This window comes from Zophobas morio, unplaced genomic scaffold (assembly GCF_036711695.1).
Source record: "Zophobas morio isolate AGI-343-1 ecotype UQ-CSIRO unplaced genomic scaffold, CSIRO_AGI_Zmor_V1 ptg000004l, whole genome shotgun sequence".
Classification (NCBI taxonomy): Eukaryota; Metazoa; Arthropoda; class Insecta; order Coleoptera; family Tenebrionidae; genus Zophobas; species Zophobas morio.
In genome coordinates this window covers 14,553,351-14,574,307 of record NW_026972109.1, presented here as the reverse complement: position 1 = coordinate 14,574,307, position 20,957 = coordinate 14,553,351, and the positions used below count along the sequence as shown (strand labels likewise).

Genomic DNA, 20,957 nt, shown 5'->3' with positions numbered 1-20,957 from the left:
AGCCGAGGACAGGAGCTTAATTCCAAAATCCTTATTTTTCTACAAGAAATTACCATGTGAAAGATGTTCTTTAGTAATCGTGTTATACAAACAAAACTAAATGTTTTAATTAAAACAGAAAACCAAAAGAGAAGTCGCGGCCATGCGTGTCGATCTCAATCGTGATGAATTTTTCATTCGTTGTCAGACCGAGGGGCGGCGCGTAATTGCAAACTCGACATTTCCCTATACAAATTTACCATTTTAAACATGTTTTAAGTCTCTTGTTATGAAAACATGACTACACATATTAAGAAAAAAGGCGAAATGAGTTTGAAATCTTAGATTCCACCACTTGTCAAAATAGAATTCAATTCCCATTTTACAGTAAATAAAATAGATCAATGAAATAGAGAAAAAAGATGGCGGAGCTGAGTTTAGCTTTTTTCTAAAGAGTCTTATAAGCAAGCAGCACTCCCATCCACCTACCCCCTCTTCATTTCAATGACTACTCTTAATATTGTTCAGTTTAATCTTAGCAAGTACTAGCCCCGCCCACCCACCCTCTATTTTCTTAGGAGGTATGTCATTTGCCAAAATTAGTCTTAACTTAGCAAGTACTAAGTACATGTGTCAACAGTAAAAAATATGTTGTGCACCATATTCGCAAATTATTATTAAATTATTAATAACTAATTATTATTTAACTATTTATTAAACATCAGTTCAATAAAACAAATCAAAATTACGAAATTTAATATTTTCAAAAGTTTGGTGTAGGGACTAAATGTCAAAAGCTGGGGATAATCGATGTCATAATGTAACAGTCTTTTGGAAAATATAGAGGCTCTGATACGTCTAGTCCATAAGTCGTTATAAATTTAAATAAAAGATCGGTTTGGGGGAGGCCTCTAGAAGGATAAATAGCACCAATTTTAAGTGCTAAAAATATGAGAAAACGTCTCTGGACTTTTTCCATAGACTGAATGTAGATACAACTGAGCTGAAGGAGCCTATACAATACTAGCGTGTTTAAGTTTTGATCTTATGAAAGCACAATATAAAGTATTAAAAGTAGTGATATTATTGGAAGAACTAGACGATTTGATGATAAACCCAAGAGATTTAAGACGTAATGTAGCATTTATCAAAATTAATAAATAGCATGTTATATTTACTCCAGTTTTCAAAAGAGTGAATGTCTTTTTGAAGAATGACAGCCTTCAACATTAATAATAACAGATTTTCGGTGGCCTGCGTATATTAATACCTGAGAAATAATGTTTTTAACGACATAATTGATGTAGATAATAAAAAGCACTAATAAAACAGTCCAAAGTGTTTATACGAGGTAAGCGCCAAATATTCTCGGCCTGATATATTTGCGATTGCTCGTCGGGAAATTTGTACAACTCATAAAAGACTAGAAGGTCCCCGCAGTATGTGTGTAAAATTTCAAGCCCCACTGCCCATTAGTTTTGATACATTTGAGGAGTAACATTTGAAAAATTATGGACTCATCATGCCTGTTTAAAATTGAAAATCGAACGGCAATAAAATTCTTATCAAAAGATGGAATTGCTCTAAAGGGTATTAAGGACAGGATGGTTTTTGTGTTTGCTGAAGCTTGTCCTTCACATTTTACTAAAAAAAATGATCACAGTTATTTCGCATGGGGTAAGAAACCCTTGAAGACGAACCAATCTTCCAAAAAAATCATGGCCACAATTTTTTGGGACTGTAAAGGCATGTTGTTGATTAATTTTAAAGGATGAAATACCACTGTCAACGCTACATATAATGCTTACTTACTGCATAAATTAAGAGACCGTATTTGGGAAAAAAGGCCGAGAAAATTAACAAGAGGCGTTCGATTGCTTCATGAAAATGCGCTCGTTCATACCGCATGTCTTTCTCAAGCTGCTATAGGGGCCTGTGACTTCGAGTAACTTGATCATCCACCCTACAGTACTGATTTAGCTTCGAACGATTATTAACTGTTCTCTAAGATAAAAAACGACTTGCAGGGAAAACGTTTTGGACGGATAAAGAGGTGCAAACGGCAGTACTACATCATTTTAGTGATAAAGATTCAAATAATTTTTTTAAACGCATAGAGCTGTTAGTTGAACGTAGTTTTGAATGTATTGAAGTTAACAGAGATTATGTTGAAATATAAATATTTAATTTTTTTCCATCAGGTCTCTTTCTTTGTTAGGCCGAGAATATTTGGCGCTTACCTCGTACATTGATATTGAAGGTACTTCACGCATTGATATCTACTAGTTAGGTAAGATTCCATTAATTTAAGTAAACAATCGAGCAGCTTTTATGGGGGAAATCCCCTAAGTACTTGTAGTTTCATATTCTTTGGGTATGCAAGAATCGAAACGAGATTTCTTTGTATCAACAAACTTTATTAGTTAAAATAGTAAGTACATTTTGTTACAAAATAGCTTATTAAAACTCATTTGACATAATTATAAATTGCACATAAAATAAAAAAAACAGCAAAATGCTCTTTATCATAATTACATTATTGCCAAATAATTGTAAATAAGTGTAAAAATAACCTTACATCCGATAAAAAATAGGTTAGATATTATAGATAGATATGGTGGCAACAGATATCTTATAGTGGTTCCTCTGCGATTAAAATCAAAAGACAGTTTCGATAATCACCAGACGTATCATCCTACAACAAACAATTATTACGAGAACAAAAATTACTTTAAGTTCAACTTACAACAATATCGGCAGCCAAAGTGACGGAATATTGTGCTTGATATTCCCTTTTAATATCAGCCAGATCGATTTCGCACCTTGTCACAATGAGTCTCATCAGATCTCTGTCGCTCGTGCCAACTCCTGCTATAGTCGCATGTAGCTGTTGAGCGAAAAATCCAATTGGATTTTTTGCAACACCTACAATATCCAAAAGTCCCGTTTTAACATCGCCAGAGAAAAACTCCTGAATGGAATCTTCGATACTCTTCCCGGCCACTTTCTCATACTCTTCAAAAATCAGCTTCAACTGAGCATAGCTTCTGTGGCAGAACAAGTCATGGTAGACACTCCAGCGGGTCTCAGTCGTAGTATTAAACAAGGACTGAGCATCAGTAACAGCTGCTTCTTGATCAAGATCTTCATCTTCAACCCTCTCAGTACGGCACAAAGAGACCAAGAAATCTTTGTATTTATCGCTAGTATCATCAGTTATATCGTCTCCTAAGTTCACGCTGTATTCTGTAAAGTTTGAAATTAAAAATACGTTGTAGTTCAATAACCACGACTTACGTTGATGATAAGAACGGCGAACTGCCAAAATTTCGGCATTGCTTAAAGTACACAGTATTTGAGTTAAGTCATTCTCGTCGGTACCCAACCCAGCCATAGCATGGTGCAGCTCTGAAGCGTAGTACTGATCCAGAGGTGTCATCAACGCCACGATCAAAGTTTCGATATCACCAAAAAGTTTGCTCTTTAGATCTTCAACAAGATCGGCATCGTATTGAGTTCGGTATTTATTGATGATGTCGAAACGTTGGGCGAGAGAGCGTTTGGCCAAAATTTTGATGATTGCTGATACGTTTGTTGTGTCAGCTTGGAGAGCGTTATATAAGTTGTCGGCATCCTCACTTGCGACGAAGGAGCTCGAAGGGACGACGGTTGGAGTATTGCCTGTCGGGAAAAGCTACAAAATCGTATGAGTTAGCGGAAAACAAGTAATGGTTGTTGATTTACACACCTTTCCGGATTTATTCATGTTGGGCTGCAAATAGGAAAGAATTTATTAGTTGTTTTATCGTTTCCTGGTTGATTTTGTTGTGGGAAGAGCTTGGTTCGGCTGTTTTAAAATTTAATAACCAAGTTATACAATTATGTGCAAATTTGGTGCAGTGAAATGTAATTTTAATTACCCGGGATCATTTAAGAAGGCTACTCATTTGAGAGTTTATTTTGGAAGTACTAATTAACTTTTACATACTTGAACATTGGTGGATACAATTTTTAGTGCTTGTGATATTACACAAAATAAAATTATTACTTGTGTATTTATTTTAAAGTATGTAATAAGATAAGATAATATAGGATAAATTGATGCTCTTACCTTGATGTCAGAACGTAGTGATACCTTTTTTATTAAGTTTTGGTGCTCTGCTATCGAAGAACTGATCTCATGCGGATAGCTTAACGTCTTTTAAACATGACTTTATCTTTAGATAATATTATACTTTCGAGGGAGTGTGCAATTTAGAAAACACTTAACAGTTCTAGAAAGAGATTATTTATTGGAAACATCGACTTACTGATATAAGGTGATATGATTTATTTATAAAATGAAGGTTAACAAACATTATTCAAGTCAAATATAAATGCAACCTGGAAAATATTTGCACTTGAGATAAATATTACATTGATTTTACGTGATTTTTCCTTCTCGAGTAAGCTAAAGAAATCAATAAATGCTTTCATGTTTTGTCGGCTTGTCATGACCCCTAGAATATGAAAAAATAAATCTCCTGTTTCCGTATGTTTGTCTTTCGCCTGTGTCGATTTTTATTAGATAATTTTATCTGTATTTTAGAAACATTGTATAATAGAAAATTTGTCCAATTATCGTCACCAACAATTTGACGACGCCACCTCAAAATTTTGCGTGGTAATTGCTATTTAAATTTTATAATATTTCACATACTTCTATATGTATTTGTGGTTTGCGAATCCGCTTAGGCATCCAGATTTACGCGAAAAAATTAAAATTGTATAATAACGTTTTATCGTGATATGCGAACATTTTTAATTGAGAATGTTACGCGCTTGCTAATGCGACTCAGTTTTCACTTCTCTAGGTAAGCTAAGGAAATATTCTAATCGGGCTACCGATTACTTTATGTTTTCTCTACGTTTCATGTTCCCCTGATATGAACAATCTGATCTGCCGTTTCCGTCTTGTCTGTCTGCCTGCCGTCTGTCCGGTTTTCTATTAGACAGATAATCTCCGAAACTACCGGATCAATTGTTGTCAAATTTTGTATGTATGTTAGGAATAGGTACTTTGTAAATGATAAAACGCAAACTAAAATTTGTCTACTCATCTTCTATGGTACAATGGTAAAGATTATTTAAATTCTATAAAACAACGTACTCCTCCATTTAGTTTATGAATCTGTTGAGTTTTTACCTTAGGCATACAGATTTTTGCAAAAAAAAAAATATGTAAGTATAACAATTTTTCAATTTCTCGATTTTTCAACTGTCGATTTCCAGTTTTTCGATATTTCAGTTTTGGGATTTTCAGTTTTTTACTTCCCAAGCGTAAGCAAAGGAAGTATTGTAATCGAGTCCGTCGGCCGACTCTCTACTTTTACGTTTTCTCGATCTTTCATGACCCCTAGAAGACGAAGAAATAGGTCTCCCATTTCCGTCTGTCTGTCCGTCTGTCCGTCCGTCTGTCCGTCCGTCTGTCCGTCCGTCTGTCCGTCTGCCGTCCCGGATTTTTATTAGACAGATAATCTCCGAAAGTACTCGACCGATTGTTGTGAAATTTGGTACTTATATTAAGAATATCATATAGATGGTAAAACGCTAACCAAAATTTGTCTAGTCATCCCCACCACTAATGCGATGACGTCACTTCAAAATTGTACATAGTAAATGGGTTTTCAATTGTATAAAATAACATAGTCCTACACATGTAGTTTACAACTCTGAATCGACTTTTCACCCGAAACGTCCAGATTTTTGGAAAAAAAATTAAAATTATAAAACAACATGAAATTTGAAATTTAATTTTTAATCTGCTAACCAGAATGCTTTGAAATGTTGCAGATGTTTTAAGGCTATAAAGAGCATTATAAATCTTTAGTCAAAAAATATTTGCTTATCCCCTCCAAAAACTTGATGACGTCAGCTCAAAAGTTTGTGGAATAAATCATTTCTAAAATGTACAAAATATGATGAGTCTGTACTTGTGATCTATCACTCCATTCATATTTTTTGGATTTGCATATACAGGGTGACTCAAAAAAATTAATGAATGCGTAAATATATTTTATTGATTTAATCAGGAACTCCAAAACCGAATGCTCTGAAATCTTGCAGATGTTTTAAGGTCATAAAGAGCATAATAAATGTTTAGTCAAAATATATTTGCTTATCCCCTCCAAAAACTTGATGACGTCAGCTCGAAAGTTTGCCGAATAAATCATATCTAAAATGTACAAAATATGATGAGCCTGTACTTGTCATTTATCACTCCATTCATATTTTTTGGATTTGCATATACAGAGTGACTCAAAAAAATTAATGAATGCGTAAATATATTTTATTGATTTAATCAGGAACTACAAAACGGAATGCTCTGACATCTTGCAGATGTTTTAAGGTTATAAAGAGCATAATAAATGTTTAGTCAAAATATATTTGCTTATCCCCTCCAAAAACTTGATGACGTCAGCTCGAAAATTTGCTGAATAAATCATATCTAAAATGTACAAAATATGATCAGTCTGTACTTGTGATCTATCACTCCATTCATATTTTTTGGATTTGCGTATACAGGGTGATTCAAGAAAATAAATGAAAGCGTAAATTTATTTTACTGATTTACTCAGGAACTACAGAACCGAATGCTTCGAAATCTTGAAGATATTTTAAAATTATTATAAGCATGGTAAATTTTTGATCAAAATGTATTTGGCCGTCCCCCCTAAAAAATTTATGACGTCACCACAAAATTTTGCTGAATAAATCCTATCTAAAATGTACAAAGTATGGTGAGTCTCTTCTTGTGATTTATCATTCCATTCAAATTTTTTCGATTTGCATATACAGGGTGACTCAAAAAAATTAATGAATGCGTAAATTTATTTTATTGATTTAATCAGGAACTACAAAACCGAATGCTTTGAAATCTTGCAGATGTTTTAAGGTTATAAAGAGCATAATAAATTTTTAGTCAAAATATATTTGGTTATCTTCTACAAAAAACTGATGACGTCAGCTCAAAAGTTTGCCGAATAAATCGTATCTAAAATGTACAAAATATGATGAGTCTGTACTTGTGATTTATCATTCCATTCATATTTTTGGATTTGCATATGCAGGGTGACTCAAAAAAATTAATGAAGGCGTGAATTTATTTTATCGATTTAATCAGGAATTACAAAACCGAATGCTTTTAAATCTTGGGAATATTTTAAAGTTATTATAAGCATGGTAAACTTTTGTTCAAAATGTATTTGTTCATCCCTCCTAAAAAAATTGATGACGTCACCCTTAAATTTTGCTGAATAAATCCTATCTAAAATGCAAAAAATATGATGAGTTTGTACTTGTGATTTATCATTCCATTCATATTTTTTAGATTTTCTTAAGAGGTGGTTCAAAAAAATTAATGAAGTCAATTTATTTTATTGATTAAATTAAAGGCAACACTTATTATTAGTATTACACCCCAACCAACCCAATTTGGTAGACACAAAATTTGTTAAAGGAAAAACTCGGTTGAAACATAAGGGTAGCACGCTTATTTACATCGACTTTAACATTACATACCTGCATTTGTTTTATGCGCTCACTTGGTTCCGCGAATGTGAAATAGACATGTGTATAATCAACCAATTGTGAATTTCACCGTCAAGAGTTAAAATAAAACCCAATGTTTTATATAATAAGCGGAAGTCGAAGCAATAAAACCGATGGTCGTTTTGTTTACAGTTTCTCTGTTTGACTCTCACGTATGCTGTTACGCTTGTCATCTTAAATTAAGAATGTTTATACATAAACGATTTTCAGTTGCCTTTCATATTACTAGACAGCGGATTTTTGTCGGGCTACGTCACGATTATAGGTGGGGACGCGCCAAGGAGGGTGGAATAAGAACGGAGGGAGCATGTCGTATGCTTTCAATGGTACGGTTTTGGCCCAAAATCAACTACCGCAAACACCTCGAGAAAAGCCCATCATACTCCATGGGCGTACATCTCAGTTATTTTGTTCCATTACGTGCTGTATATCTTTATACTTTAAGCCGTTTTGTTTTTAATAAATTCAACATGGTGAATTGCAAACTTTGTAAGTCGTGGAATGGAAGTAAACAATCTGTGAATGACAGACTTAGTTTTCATAAGTAAGTAATAAATGTATAACTTGAGTAACTTTGCCCGCCACTGTTTAGCGATTCTCTCGGAACTGGGGGCGTGGTTTAGCCGAGCGCGTATTCCAAACACCGTCATAAACGGTGTCTAGATTTCGGACGGTCGGTGCCACATTTTTCGACCGTACTATCCCTCCGTTCTTATTCTACCCTCCTCGGGACGCGCTGGATCGCCGGGGCTCAGTAGCGGGTGATAGATAATCACTGAATTTAATCAGTACTAATTCCATAAATATAATTAACGATTTATTAATCAAACGGCTAAGTAAATGAGAACGGGAATTAACAGCAGAGTGCAACGAAACAGCGTTATTCTAATCTCAAATAAACGAAGTGCAGTCCGCAACCGCAATGAATTCGCATCCCGTACGAGCCGTACCGAGTTTGGCCTTGCCTAGCCCGACAGAAATCCGCTCTCTAGACATTACACACCGGCGCCGTATACGTGAGTAAATTGTTTCGTTATTTTATTGATTATAAGAAATCAATATTCAAAACGACCCAATTCATTTTCCCGAAAATTTGGGAATACATACAATAATTTTATTCTTAGTATTACACTACATCTATCCCAACTGATATACGTGTCCTTGCAAAAATGTTGATGACGTCATCACAATTTTTTTTTAAATTCCCACTACAAAAATGTAATGAGAAAAAAATACACAATAGGCATGCAGTCGTCAAGTTTCCGACAGCGAAGGAAGTACTGTCTAAACTCTTTAGACCAATTTTTTATTCTTCATTTCTCGATTATTCAGTTTTTCAATTTTTCGATTCTTCAATTGCTGAGTTTTTTCACTTTTCGGTTTAGCAATTTTATCAATGTTTCAGTTTTACGATTTTTCAATTTTTCAGTTTTTCGATTCATCGATTTTTTGATTTTTCAACTTTTCGATTTCTAGATTTTTCGACTTTTTAATGTTTCGATTTTTCAGTTTTTCAATTAAATTTTTCGATTTTTCAATTTTTCCGATTTTTCAAGTTTTTGATTTGTCATTTAAATTTTCGATTTTTTGACTTCGGTATGTAGTCTGCAATTTCTCGATTTTTTTTGTTTTTTTGATTTTTAAATTTTATATTTTTCGGTTCATTTTTATGTTTCCATTTTCCGATTTTTAAAATTTCATTAGTACATACGTTTCAGTAGCATTTCTTGGGCTTACCCCAGAAGTTCAGATCACCAAAATTTTTCCCTTGTTCAATTTTTCGATATTTTAGTTTTGGGTTTTTTAAATTTTTCGATTCTTCAATTTTTGTTCGACTTTACATTTCTTGATATTTCAGTTTTGAAGTTTTTCAACATTTCGATTTTTTACTTTTTCGTTTTTTGATTTTTCAACTTTTCGATTTCTCAATTTTTTGACTTTTTAATGTTTCGATTTCTAGACTTCTCGATTTCTCAATTTTTCGATTTTTCGGTTTTTGCGTTTTTCAATTAAATTTTTCGATTTTGCAATTTTTCCGATTTTTCAAGTTTTTGATTTGTCATTTCTTCGACTTTTTAAATTTTCGATTTTTTGACTTCGATATTTAGACTGCACTTTCTCGATTTTTCGAGTTTCAGTTTTAGGTTTTTTAAATTTTTTGATTCTTCAGTTTTTGTTCTACTTTTCAATTTCTTGTTGTTTCAGTTTTGAGGTTTTTCGAGATCTCGAGTTTTTTGCTTATTCGATTTTAAAATTTTATATTTTTCAGTTGTTCGATTTTTTGATGCTTCCATTTCTCGATTTTTAAAATTTTTCCCTTGTTCAATTTTTCGATATTTTAGTTTTTCGATTTTTAAAATTTTTGATCTTTCGATTTCTCGATTTTTCAGTTTTTCGATATTATTGTTTTTCAATTTTTCAACTTTTTGATTTCCCGATTTTTCGAATTTTTAATGTTTCGATTTCTGGATTTTTGATTTTCCAGTTTTTCAATTAAATTTTTCAATTTTTCCGATTTTTCAAGTTTTTGATTTTTCATTTTTTCGACTTTTTAAATTTTCGACATGCGACTTCGATATTTAGACTGCAATTTCTCGATTTTTCAATTTTTCGAGTTTCAGTTTTAGGCTTTTTAAATTTTTCGATTCTTCAGTTTTTGATCTACTTTTCAATTTCTTGATATTTCAGTTTTGAGGTTTTCCAACATTTCGATTCTCCAATTTTTCGGTGTTTCGAGATCTCGATTTTTTTTGATTTTTCGATTTTAAAATTTATATTTTTCAGTTGTTAAATTTTTTGATGCTTTCATTTCTCGATTTTTTTATTTTTCTCTTTTTCAATTCTTCGAATTTTTAATTTTTAGATTTTTCCGTCTTCTAAGTTTTTTCAATTTTTCGGGTTCTCAATTTTTCGATTCCTCGATCTTTTATTGTTTCGATTAATCGATGTTTCATTTTTTCAAATTTTCGATGTTTCTATTCGATTTTTCAACTTTTCGATTTTGGAATGTTTCATATTCTCGATTTTGCATTTTTCGGTTTTAGAGATCTGGATTTTTTTGTTTTTTCTATTTTTAAATTTTATATTTTTCAGTTGTTCAATTTTTTGATACTTCCATTTCTCGATTTTTCAATTTTTTCCTTGTTCAATGCTTCGATATTTTAGTATTTCGATTTTTTAAATTTTAGATTTTTCGATTTCTGGATTTTTCAGTTTTTCGATATTATTGTTTTTCAATTTTTCCAATTTTTCAAGTTTTTGATTTGTCATTTCTTCGACTTTTTAAATTTCCGATTTTTTGACTTCGATATTTAGACTGCAATTTCTCGATTTTTCGAGTTTCAGTTTTAGGTTTTTTAAATCTTTCGACTCCTCAGTTTTTGATCTAGTTTTCAATTTCTTGATATTTCAGTTTTGAGGTTTTCGAACATTTCGATTCTCCAATTTTTCGGTTTTTCGAGATCTCGATTTTTTTGCTTTTTCGATTTTAAAATTTTATATTTTTCAGTTGTTCAATTTTTTGTTTCAATTTTTCGATTTTTCAACTTTTCAACTTTTCGATTTTGGAATGTTTCATATTCTCGATTTTTCAGTTTTTCGGTTTTTCGAGATCGATTTTTTTGTTTTTTCGGTTTTATATTTTTCGGTTGTTCATTTTTTCTATGCTTCCATTTCCCGATTTTTAAAACTTTTCCCTTGTTCAATGTTTCGATATTTTAGTTTCTCGATTTTTAAAATTTTCGATTTTTCGATTTCTAGATTTTTCAGTTTTTCGATATTATTGTTTTTCAATTTTCCCAAATTTTTAATTTTAAGATTTTTCCGTCTTCTAAGTTTTTTCAATTTTTAGATTTTTCGGCTTCTCAAATTTTCGATATCTCCATTTTTCGATTTTTCAACTTTTCGATTTTGGAATGTTTCAAATTCTCGATTTTTTAGTTTTTCGGTTTTTTAAGTTTTGGATTTTTCGATTTAATAAATAATAAATAAAAAATAGATTTATTGTCCGACTTCTCGGTTTTTTGATTTTTCGGCATTTCGATTTTTCAGTTTTTCGATTTTTAAATTTTAGATTTTTTAATTTTTCGATTTTTTGATGTTTCGATTTCCTGATCTTTCAATTTTTCGATATTTTATTTTTTCAATTTTTTATATTGTTCGATTTTTCAGTTTTTTGGTTTTTCAATTTTTCGACTTTACGATTTTTTGATTCGACTTCTTGACATCTGTACTCCGCTTTTAAAAATGTTTCGACTTTTGATTTTTAAATTTCCAGATTTTCCAACTTTTAGATTTCAAAATTTTTCAACAATTCGATTTTGTGGATTTTTCAATTTTTCGATATTTTAATTCGATTTTTTGATCTTTCGATTGCGCGATTTTTCGATTTCTCGGTTTTTCAATTTTTCGATTTTTAAAACTTTTTGAATTCATAATATCACAGTTTATAGATATTCCGATGTTTCAGTTTTTCGATTATTCGATTCTTTTGACATTTCGGGAGTATTATTTACGCCACTGGTTTTGCGGAATTTGTTGGGCTGTACTTCAGGAGCGAGGGAAGTTTGTCGAAATAACCTTTGACCAATTTTTTTTCGTACACTGTGACTGGTACTTATTATCTTTTTTTTGCAAAAAGTGAAATCAAAATCATTAATTATAGGTATGTAAAATAAAAGGGGTCTAAAAATTATTTCATTAAATTTTTATGTTTTAAACTAAATGTTATATTTGATAGGAATAATTACGAACTCATAGTTAGATATTTCGGGCTTAGTTTATTAATAAGTCGTCGCCATTACTTTGATTTGTGCTTTGTTTTTAATGTGTTAAATAACCGTGTAAATTGTTCCGACATTCTTAATCTGTTTTCTTTACATGTACCTAATCGCGCCACAAGAGGTTCTCATTTGCTCCAAGTCCCTTTCCATCGCACACTATATGCTCAAAAATCTCCGTTATTATGCCGCATGGCTAAACTGGCGATGGAGTATAATGATCTGAACTTTTGTGGTGTGTCAATTAATGTTTTTAAGAGGGAGCTGAAGAATGCTTTAAATATGTAAAGTGTAACTATTGTTATGATTTGTAATGGTATATTCCGTAAATAAACTATTATTATTATTATTAAGTACCGTTACATATTTTTTATTTATTTTTCCTACAGTATGCAAACAAAGTTGACATGATTTTAATGAATTTAATGAATTCTTCGTTGCTTTGTAATAAAAAATCATTCTTTGTGTTTCGGGTCAATATGCATATAGCATACATTTTTTGGTTAGCTTGTCCTAGTTGATTTATAATTTTCCAATCCCTAATTCCGATAACCGAAATTTCTGCTAATACTCATATCGTTCGGATTACCCGATCTGAATGTCAACACTATTAACTAATACAATCTTACAACACACGTTTATTGCATTTTCCTGTTATCGACATTAAACACTAAAATACATACTTCAATTTTGTGTTCTAAAGCTCGTTCTGATTACACAACTTTAATATCACAACACAATTAATACAATCAATATTAAAATACTTCATTTTCGTGTTCTAAGGCTATTCTCCTATCAACGTCAACATACATTTTTTATAGTCCCCGGAACTGTCGCCCTGCAACAATAAAACTAAATTTGACGAAAACACTTCAAATGCTCTTCCAAACCTTAATTGCGTCAGCGAGAGATTCCGAATATTTAGCCTGATACTCCTTTTTGATATCTCCCATATCGATTTCGCACCTCGTCACAATCAGTCGTCTCAAATCCCGATCATTCGTTCCTAGTCCTTTTACAGATTTGTGTAACTGTTTAGCTAAGAAAGCTGGTGTGTTTCTAACACATTGTATAATACTCAAAAGGCAATCTTTAGTACTACCAGAAAACTCGTTTTCGATCGCCTTTTCGATACTGTGTCCAGATATAATATCATAGTGCTCAAAAACCAGTTGAAGTTGGGCGAAGCTCTGAAAACACAGAATTCTGTTGAAGGTGGATTCGTCAGTACCCCAGCGTTTTTCGCCAGCTTTGTATAGACTCATAGCGTCAGCTTTTGCTTGCTCGAGATTGGTCGTTGTAGACTCGTCGCGTTTTGCATTTATTAGAGACACCAAGAGACTTTTGAAATCGCCACTAGTGTCAGCACGGACGTCAGAGTCAAGCGTTTTTTTATACTCTATAAATAAACAGTGAGTCATTTTTTTTAAGTGTTGAATGTACTTACTGTGGTGATAAGCATGTTGAATTGCAGCGATTTGTGAATGTTTGACGGTGCATAAAATTTCTATTAGAATATGTTCGTTGGTACCTAAACCTTTGGTAGCGTAGTGTAGTTCCTTGGCGTAAAACTGAGGAAGAGGTGTCATCAGGGCCTGTATTAATTTCCGAAAGTTACCACTCAGCTCGCTTTTGAATTCTTTTAATAGGTTCGTTTTGTAGAGATTGTTGTACTGGTTGATAATTTCTAGACGTTGTGCCAATGAACGTTTTGTTAGAACATTAATAATGGATTTTTCGTTGGTTCCAAAACCCCTCATGGCTTTTTTCAAAATTGCTGCATCTTCGTTTGCTAGGAAAAATTCTTGTGGGTGTACAGTGGGTGACGGTGCCGGTGAAGGTCCGTTCTGTTAAATGTTAGCAATTAAAAAAGTTAAGAGCTTGTTGGATCAACGCACCTTTTGTAAAATCGGAAGTGATTGATGACTCATGTCGCAATCTACGTAGAATTGACGGATTGATTATGATAAGGCGTCAGTCTTGGAATTATGTGATTAGTGAACGACTTACCACTAACTGAAAAAGCGACAGCGCTACGTTCAGTGCCAAGCGAAGTATCGGTGCATTTATCTGATAAAAGCTTATCAGTTTGAGAAACTGTGAAAATGAAGGCCGATGAAAAGCATTAAACAATTAATATTTACCGAGAAAAGATCACTGCAGTGATAATTTTACGATACCATCAAAATTTTGGACAATTTTTTTATCAGTTCGAGAACTTGGAAGACGAAGTTCGATGAAAAGCCGGTATTAAACAATTAACATTTATTGAGAAAAAGTACAGTGCGATGATGATTTTAATTCATTAGAAAAATATACGTTGAAGATTTGTTCCCAGCACCACCTACGATTCTCCAATTAAAGCCAAGAGGCACCTTTTGTAATCTCCAGATGTGTCACCCTACAACCAGAAAATTATTCTGAGTGTATAATTATTTGCCTACGTACCTTAATAGCATCAGCTAGAGATTCCTTGTGATTAATAAGATATTCTCTTTTAATATCACCCATATCAATCTCACATCGTGTCACCACCAGTCTGACAAGATCCCTATCATTAGTTCCCAACCCTTTCATACTCTTATTCAAACACTTCGCAAAGAACGCTGGTTGATTCTTAATGGAACGTATAACAGCCAAAAGACCGTTTTGAATATCCCCGGAGAATTCACTCTTGATGGCCTTCTCAATATCATGTCCCGTAATCTTTTGATACTCTTGAAATATCAGCCGGAGTTGTTCATGGTTCCGTTGACACAAAACCATATTAAAAGTAGATTCGTCTGTACCCCATATTTTCTCCCCTGCGTTATACAGGGCTTGAGCATCAGCAGCTGCCGCTACCGGGTTTGTCACCATGCTTTCGTCACGTCCTCCGTTACATAAAGACACCATTAACCGTCGGAAATGCCCACTGGTATCACCTTTTAAGTCCCTCTCAAGGTTACTGCGGTAAGCTAAAAATCCCACATTAAAAAGGTTAAATGCTAGTCATGCTCGTACTTCTTTGGTATGCTTCTCTGATTGTCCATATTTCCGCGTTGGTTAAAGTGCATAAAACTTCAATTAGCACAGTTTCGTCAGTTCCTAGGCCGCTAATGGCATCGTGGAGTTCTTTGGCGTAGAACTGTGGCAAAGGAGTCATCAGAGCGACGATCGCCCTTTCGAAATTCCCGCTGAGCTCGCTTTTCAGGTCACCGATCAAGTCTTTGCCAAAGAGGGTTTTAAATTGGATTGCGATTTCTAAACGTTGGGCATTGGAACGTCGCGTTAGGACATTGATGATGGCTTTTTCGTCGGTTCCGAAACCTTTCATGGCTTTTCTTAGCACGTGAGCGTCTTCGCGTGGGTCGAACGGATGCGCCGGGACCACAGTTGGAGAGTGCTGGAATTAGGACATTCGTTGAGTTTATCCCAAAGGAGTGTGGGGGGCTACCTTTAACACTTGAGGTGAATGTCCGCTATGTCCACCGGGATAATTCGAATGGGAGTACCGTTGTTCTTGAACAGGGGGATAGCGTGACGATTGATGATAAGCATGTCCTTGGTTAGTGGAATTAGAATAAGCGGTGTGTGGATTAGGGTAGGTTGGTCCGCTGGGATAAGTCGATGGACGTTGATTAGTTTGTGGGTAAGTCGACGCAGGTTGAGGTGGATAAGATGACTGTGGGTACGACGCTGTGACAGGGCTAGGATTCCCTGGGTAGTGTGATGGTTGTGGGTAAGGGGTGCTGTATGATCCACCAGTGGTGGATGATGGGTATCCGCTACCACCGTAAGGTTGAGGCATGTACATTGGTGAACCCACATTGAAGCCTAGGCTAGGAGCAAAGACGCCACCTTGCGTAGGGTAAGGGGTGGCCTGTGAAGGGTAAGGAGGTCGAGGTTGATGTGGGTATGACGAAGAGTATGAATTTGACCCCTGAGAAAATAACATGTTTTATGACATTGTGAGTAAAAAAAGACCGCCAAACGTGTTTGTTTTTTTATGTTTATCTAAAGTATCAACGTTATCTTTATGACCGTTTCGATATTTAAATTATTGATTCTTATCGAATTGAAGGTACTTCTAATGTTTGTTAAAGATTAAATTAATGGGTACATGTGGGTATTAACATACCTGTTGATAAGGGTAGCCAGAGTGACTCATTTTGACCTAGAAAAAAAGATAACACCTAATATTTAGTATTTTTAAGTACATCTTTATAAATTCGTGGTAAATCCTTATGTATACGGTAATTGGTAACGATTTTTAAGTTATCAGATAGATTTAAAAATTGACTAATAAAAAAGTACAAATATGAAGAAGTATTTACACTTGAAAAAAAGTAACAACACACTTACTTGTATATGTATTTTATTTTATCCAAACAACGCACACAAAGATGTTCTCGCTTGGCCGTTGCGTTTAGTTTAAAGATAAGATAGCTACTGATCAACCTTGTTTAAAACCCTACTTACAAATGTTAATACCGCGGTCGCAATCGATGACTAATTCGAGGACGTCACTGGTCACCAATATTTTTATCTTTTGTTGCACATTTTAACACAATACTGTTTTCTTCCGTACTTACCTTGTACCAGACGTTTCTTACATACAAATCAAAAATTCTATAATTGTGTTATGATATTGTCATTTTTGAGCGATTTAAACGATGAGGTTAATGAATGAAAAGTAAATATCTGTTGTCTATTTTAATTAAGACTAGAGACGTGGTCACGCCTTGATTGTTTACAAAACTAGTATCACGTGGTGCGATATAAATAGGACACGATCTCTCAGTTGCATTTAATAAAACATGTTTCATTGATTTTTCCATCGTTTGGAAATAATTCAGTTGAACTAGAAGTTCCGTTTTTTTTGGGAGGAAATGTTGTAATAATTGAGTCATTAAATAGTAATAATGTTCGTACAAAACACGTCGGGTTTGCGACATGGTACAATAAACGTGGGAGGGGATTTGAAGGTGTTTCTACTAAGCGCTAATTTTAAATGTTCGTTCATTGTTCTGATTTATCGAACCCTATATTTATTACAGACTAACAAAAGTATCTAAAATACGAGGGACGTGTGGTTGATTTAGCACTTTTTGGGTTATGTTGGCCATGTGGAATGTAGATGAAGTTGGCCATGATCTGTGACATTAATTTACATGATCAAGTGGATCGAAACAGATTAGATTCATTCGAGTGGTTAATTTTGTTAATTAGGAATCAAGGTAATTTTGTCATTGTTGATAATGATTAAATTATTTTTTCTTTCATAGAATAGGGCTGATAAAAACTTGAAAAATCGTTGATATCTTTAATCATGCTTTATTATTCGTTGTCAAGTTAAATTGAGTCTGGCTAAGATATGGTTTACTTTGAACTGTTGTTGTTATGTTTACCTAGTAACAACTAGTGCATATCTTGCGTATTTTTTTATTAATAAAGATTATTTAGTAAATACAGATTGTAACATACAATGCAATGCATGCGTGGATATGTCAGTCAATGTATTGTTTTATTGTCTAGAAAAGTCAGGTTGTGGAAGAACTGGATTTAAATGGATGGATTAAGTTAACATAATTTTTTCAATATTTTACGCAACAACTACAGAATAGTTGAAAATTTAATAAAGTACGAAAAAGCGAATTGGTTCTTAATTGTGCTTTTTTGACGTTAGTTGTGTGCTTTTGATAAATCGGCACAAATTTGTACATATATATTTAAATTCTTCAAAAATTTAGTGTCTTAACACGAACAAGCAATTGAGATATACACTGTCATATAGCTTAGTAGTCTATGTACTTGCGTAGACGTTATTATAAAACTATGTTAAGTTTTAAATGATTGAAATTGATTTGAAAATTTGGTAAATATTGTCAGTTAACAATGTGAAAACTCTATTCTCCTACTAGTGCCAGAAGACACCTTTTGTAGTTCCCGGAAGTGTTAGCCTACAAGAACACAGATTTAGGTTTTGAAACTCCATCTCCTCTCATACCTTTATTGCATCCCCCAAAGACTGCTTGTAATTAGCAGCAAACTCCCTTTTAATATCACCCATATCACTCTCGCACCTCGTCACCACCAACCTTATCAAATCTCTGTCATAGGCCTCCAAACCCTTGATACTCTTATACAACCGTCTAGCAAAAAAAGCCTGCTGATTCTTAATCGATCGTATAACAGCCAAGAAACCTTCTTGAATGTCGCCCGAAAATTCACTATTAATCGTGTTTTCAATGTCGTGTCCAGTGAGGCGTCGATACTCTTGGAATATCAACCGAAGTTGTGCATGATTGCGTTCACAAAGAATCATATTAAAAATGGATCCGTCTGTACCCCAACGTTTCTCTTTTGCGTTGTAAAGAGCTTGGGCATCTTCAGCAGCGCTCGCGGAATTGGTCACCATGCTTTCGTCGCGGCCTGCGCTGCATAAGGACACCATGAAGCGACGAAAGTCTCCACTAGTGTCGCCTTTGATGTCACTTTCAAGGTTTTTATTGTAAACTGAAAATTGATAGGAGTATTTGAAAAAGAAGAATGTGGGGCCGAAATTGGCTTACTTTTGTGATAGATTGTGCTAATAGCACGAATTTCGGTATTGGGTAAAGTACACAAGACTTCTATCAATACTGCTTCGTCAGTTCCTAGCCCAACAATAGCGTTGTGGAGCTCCTTGGCGTAGTACTGTCGTAGTGGTGTCATTAAAGCCACGACGGTTTTCTCAAGACTACCACTGAGTTCACTTTTCAATTCTTTGGTTAAGTTTTTGCCGTAGAGGGTTTTATATTTAAGCGCGATTTCTACGCGCTGAGCGTTTGAGCGTTTTGTTAGTAACTTGATGATGGTGTTTTCGTGAGCACCGAAACCTTTCATTGCTTTTTTGAGCACTTCGGCATCTCGGCGTGGATTAAAATGGTCTGCTGCAATAACAGTGGGAGATTGCTGCTTAAACGACATGTTTTAGTAAAGTGACTATAAATACAGACAGAGTTTTGAATACCTTTGGCACAGTAATTGTCGGATTCGGGTTTCCTATGTCTTTGAGGTCTGAAGTTTGATTGTGTTCGTCTTTGGAAAGAAGTGGCAGTGATTGTAAAGAGGTTCTTCCCGGACTACCGGGACAAGAAATTGGAAGTTTGGGGTATATTGGTGAGGGACAAATGTTAGAAGATGACGAGCGACGTTGTGGCTAAAAAAAATAATTAGTGAGGTGACTCTAAAAATAGGGTTTTCAATACCTTTGCCACAGTAATTGACGAATTTTGGTTTCCTGAATCTTTGCGGTGTGAAGTTTGGTTTTGTTCTTGTTTGGAACGAAGTGGTAGTGATTGTAAAGACGCTCTTCTTGGACTGCTGGGACAAAAAATTGGGTGGTTGGGGTATCCTGGTGAGGGACAAGATGGTAAGCGACGTTTCGGTTTTGTGTCATTATTGGCGTAAAACTGATTCTGTTCCGGGACGTCGAATCCTAAGTATGGAGCACGTGTTGGGGTACCCGAATAAGGTTGCGGCAGAGGTCCAACATTAAAACCTGGGCTAGGTGGTTTAAACCCCAGTGTCGCCGGAAGTGGGGTTGTGTGAATGAGGGTTGGAGCATTTGGCACCACCCAGTTTGAAGAAGGGTGGTGGGTTGGCGAATCCTATTGAAATAAGGATTTTAAGGTTGCTACAGGCAGATGATTGGTACGCCATACCTGACAACAGGGAAATAATGTGTGGTCCATTTTGTTCTAAAAAAAATCATAGTAGCGTTAAATCTTGAAGAATGTACATATTTTTGAGATACGGACGAGTGAAAAACAAGTCGGAAATTTTTATAGTCGAGTGTGTACATAATACAGTAAACACAGGGGTCCCTTACCGCTTATTTGGTGGAAGACTTCAAGGTTGTCATAATATTTATGAAAACTGTAACTTCGTGTAAAATGAACACAAAACAATTTTTAGAAAAACCCTCGCACTACTCAGTTTATATATACATTTATCAAAAATAGATTGCAGCAATTGAGATTGTTAGATGGCACCACCAAGAGGTTTTTCACCAGTGGCGTAGCAGGAGTTTTCACTTTAGTTTGGCTAGCACCCTGATAGTAGTAATAAGAATACAAATCGTTGGGGCTGATTTTTCTGTTCTCACTATAAATTCAGATTAATACTTAGTGTCGTGTTGTTTTCAATATCATTTGTAGTGAAAATAACGTATACATTATTTATTATTTATCGCGGCACTTCGCGTTTCGTCAGAAGTGATAAAAAAGTAAAGTTATGCACATAGTCCTTTCCTCGCCTCTAGAGCAAAATAAATAATGTATGCCTGGCACGGAGTATTTTTCAGTCAAGATTTATTTAAGAATTTTATCAAACTTTTCGCTAATATAACGATAATGCATATAATGTAACGCTAATTATAAAGTAACGGTGTGTCCAGAGTGTTGGAGAACTTAAATGAAGCAAATTCAAATATTAATCTTTAGGACCTCTTGTTGAGGTAACGCCACTGTTCGAAGGAGGCTGTATTGATTCGACGTGAAGGTCAATTGTGTGGCATTTTTAAAATTAAAACGTTTAAATTTGTTCGTTAATAATTCCGTCTTTCGTGATAATCGTAAAGGTTTA

At 34.2% G+C, this 20,957-nt stretch overlaps 5 protein-coding genes across 8 annotated transcripts in view; 1 reads left to right on the top strand and 4 right to left on the bottom strand.

The window, feature by feature from the left end:
- The window catches only part of LOC135142408 (origin recognition complex subunit 5-like), a 174,918-nt gene that overhangs the window by 15,474 nt on the left and 138,487 nt on the right, over positions 1 to 20,957 (top strand). The window lies entirely within an intron of this gene.
- Positions 2,376 to 4,177, bottom strand: LOC135135204 (annexin B9-like). The gene is made up of 5 exons (XM_064064224.1): positions 4,091 to 4,177; positions 3,728 to 3,751; positions 3,277 to 3,673; positions 2,726 to 3,225; positions 2,376 to 2,674 (listed from the first exon to the last, which is right to left on the bottom strand). Exons 2-5 carry the CDS (start codon positions 3,743 to 3,745, stop codon positions 2,612 to 2,614), a joined length of 978 nt encoding a protein of 325 aa, XP_063920294.1. The 5' UTR covers positions 3,746 to 3,751; positions 4,091 to 4,177; the 3' UTR covers positions 2,376 to 2,611.
- Positions 12,973 to 14,500, bottom strand: LOC135142377 (annexin B9-like). The gene is made up of 4 exons (XM_064074076.1): positions 14,246 to 14,500; positions 13,795 to 14,194; positions 13,238 to 13,746; positions 12,973 to 13,185 (listed from the first exon to the last, which is right to left on the bottom strand). The coding sequence occupies exons 1-4, from the start codon at positions 14,276 to 14,278 to the stop codon at positions 13,132 to 13,134; spliced, it is 996 nt and encodes a 331-aa protein (XP_063930146.1). The 5' UTR covers positions 14,279 to 14,500; the 3' UTR covers positions 12,973 to 13,131.
- On the bottom strand, positions 14,598 to 17,100 carry LOC135142352 (annexin B9-like). Of its 4 annotated transcripts, none has more exons than XM_064074049.1 (6): positions 16,922 to 17,100; positions 16,468 to 16,503; positions 15,784 to 16,269; positions 15,351 to 15,732; positions 14,796 to 15,304; positions 14,598 to 14,748 (listed from the first exon to the last, which is right to left on the bottom strand). In XM_064074049.1, the coding sequence occupies exons 2-6, from the start codon at positions 16,495 to 16,497 to the stop codon at positions 14,692 to 14,694; spliced, it is 1,464 nt and encodes a 487-aa protein (XP_063930119.1). In that variant the 5' UTR covers positions 16,498 to 16,503; positions 16,922 to 17,100; the 3' UTR covers positions 14,598 to 14,691. The 4 variants fall into 4 exon arrangements, with proteins under 4 accessions (XP_063930119.1, XP_063930113.1, XP_063930133.1 ...); XM_064074043.1 differs by lacking the exon at positions 16,922 to 17,100 and adding an exon at positions 16,692 to 16,915; XM_064074063.1 differs by lacking the exon at positions 15,784 to 16,269 and having other exon boundaries at positions 16,922 to 17,093.
- Positions 17,756 to 20,342, bottom strand: LOC135142231 (annexin B9-like). Its single transcript, XM_064073910.1, has 7 exons — positions 20,203 to 20,342; positions 20,036 to 20,071; positions 19,580 to 19,981; positions 19,342 to 19,530; positions 18,902 to 19,283; positions 18,337 to 18,845; positions 17,756 to 18,289 (listed from the first exon to the last, which is right to left on the bottom strand). Exons 2-7 carry the CDS (start codon positions 20,063 to 20,065, stop codon positions 18,236 to 18,238), a joined length of 1,566 nt encoding a protein of 521 aa, XP_063929980.1. The 5' UTR covers positions 20,066 to 20,071; positions 20,203 to 20,342; the 3' UTR covers positions 17,756 to 18,235.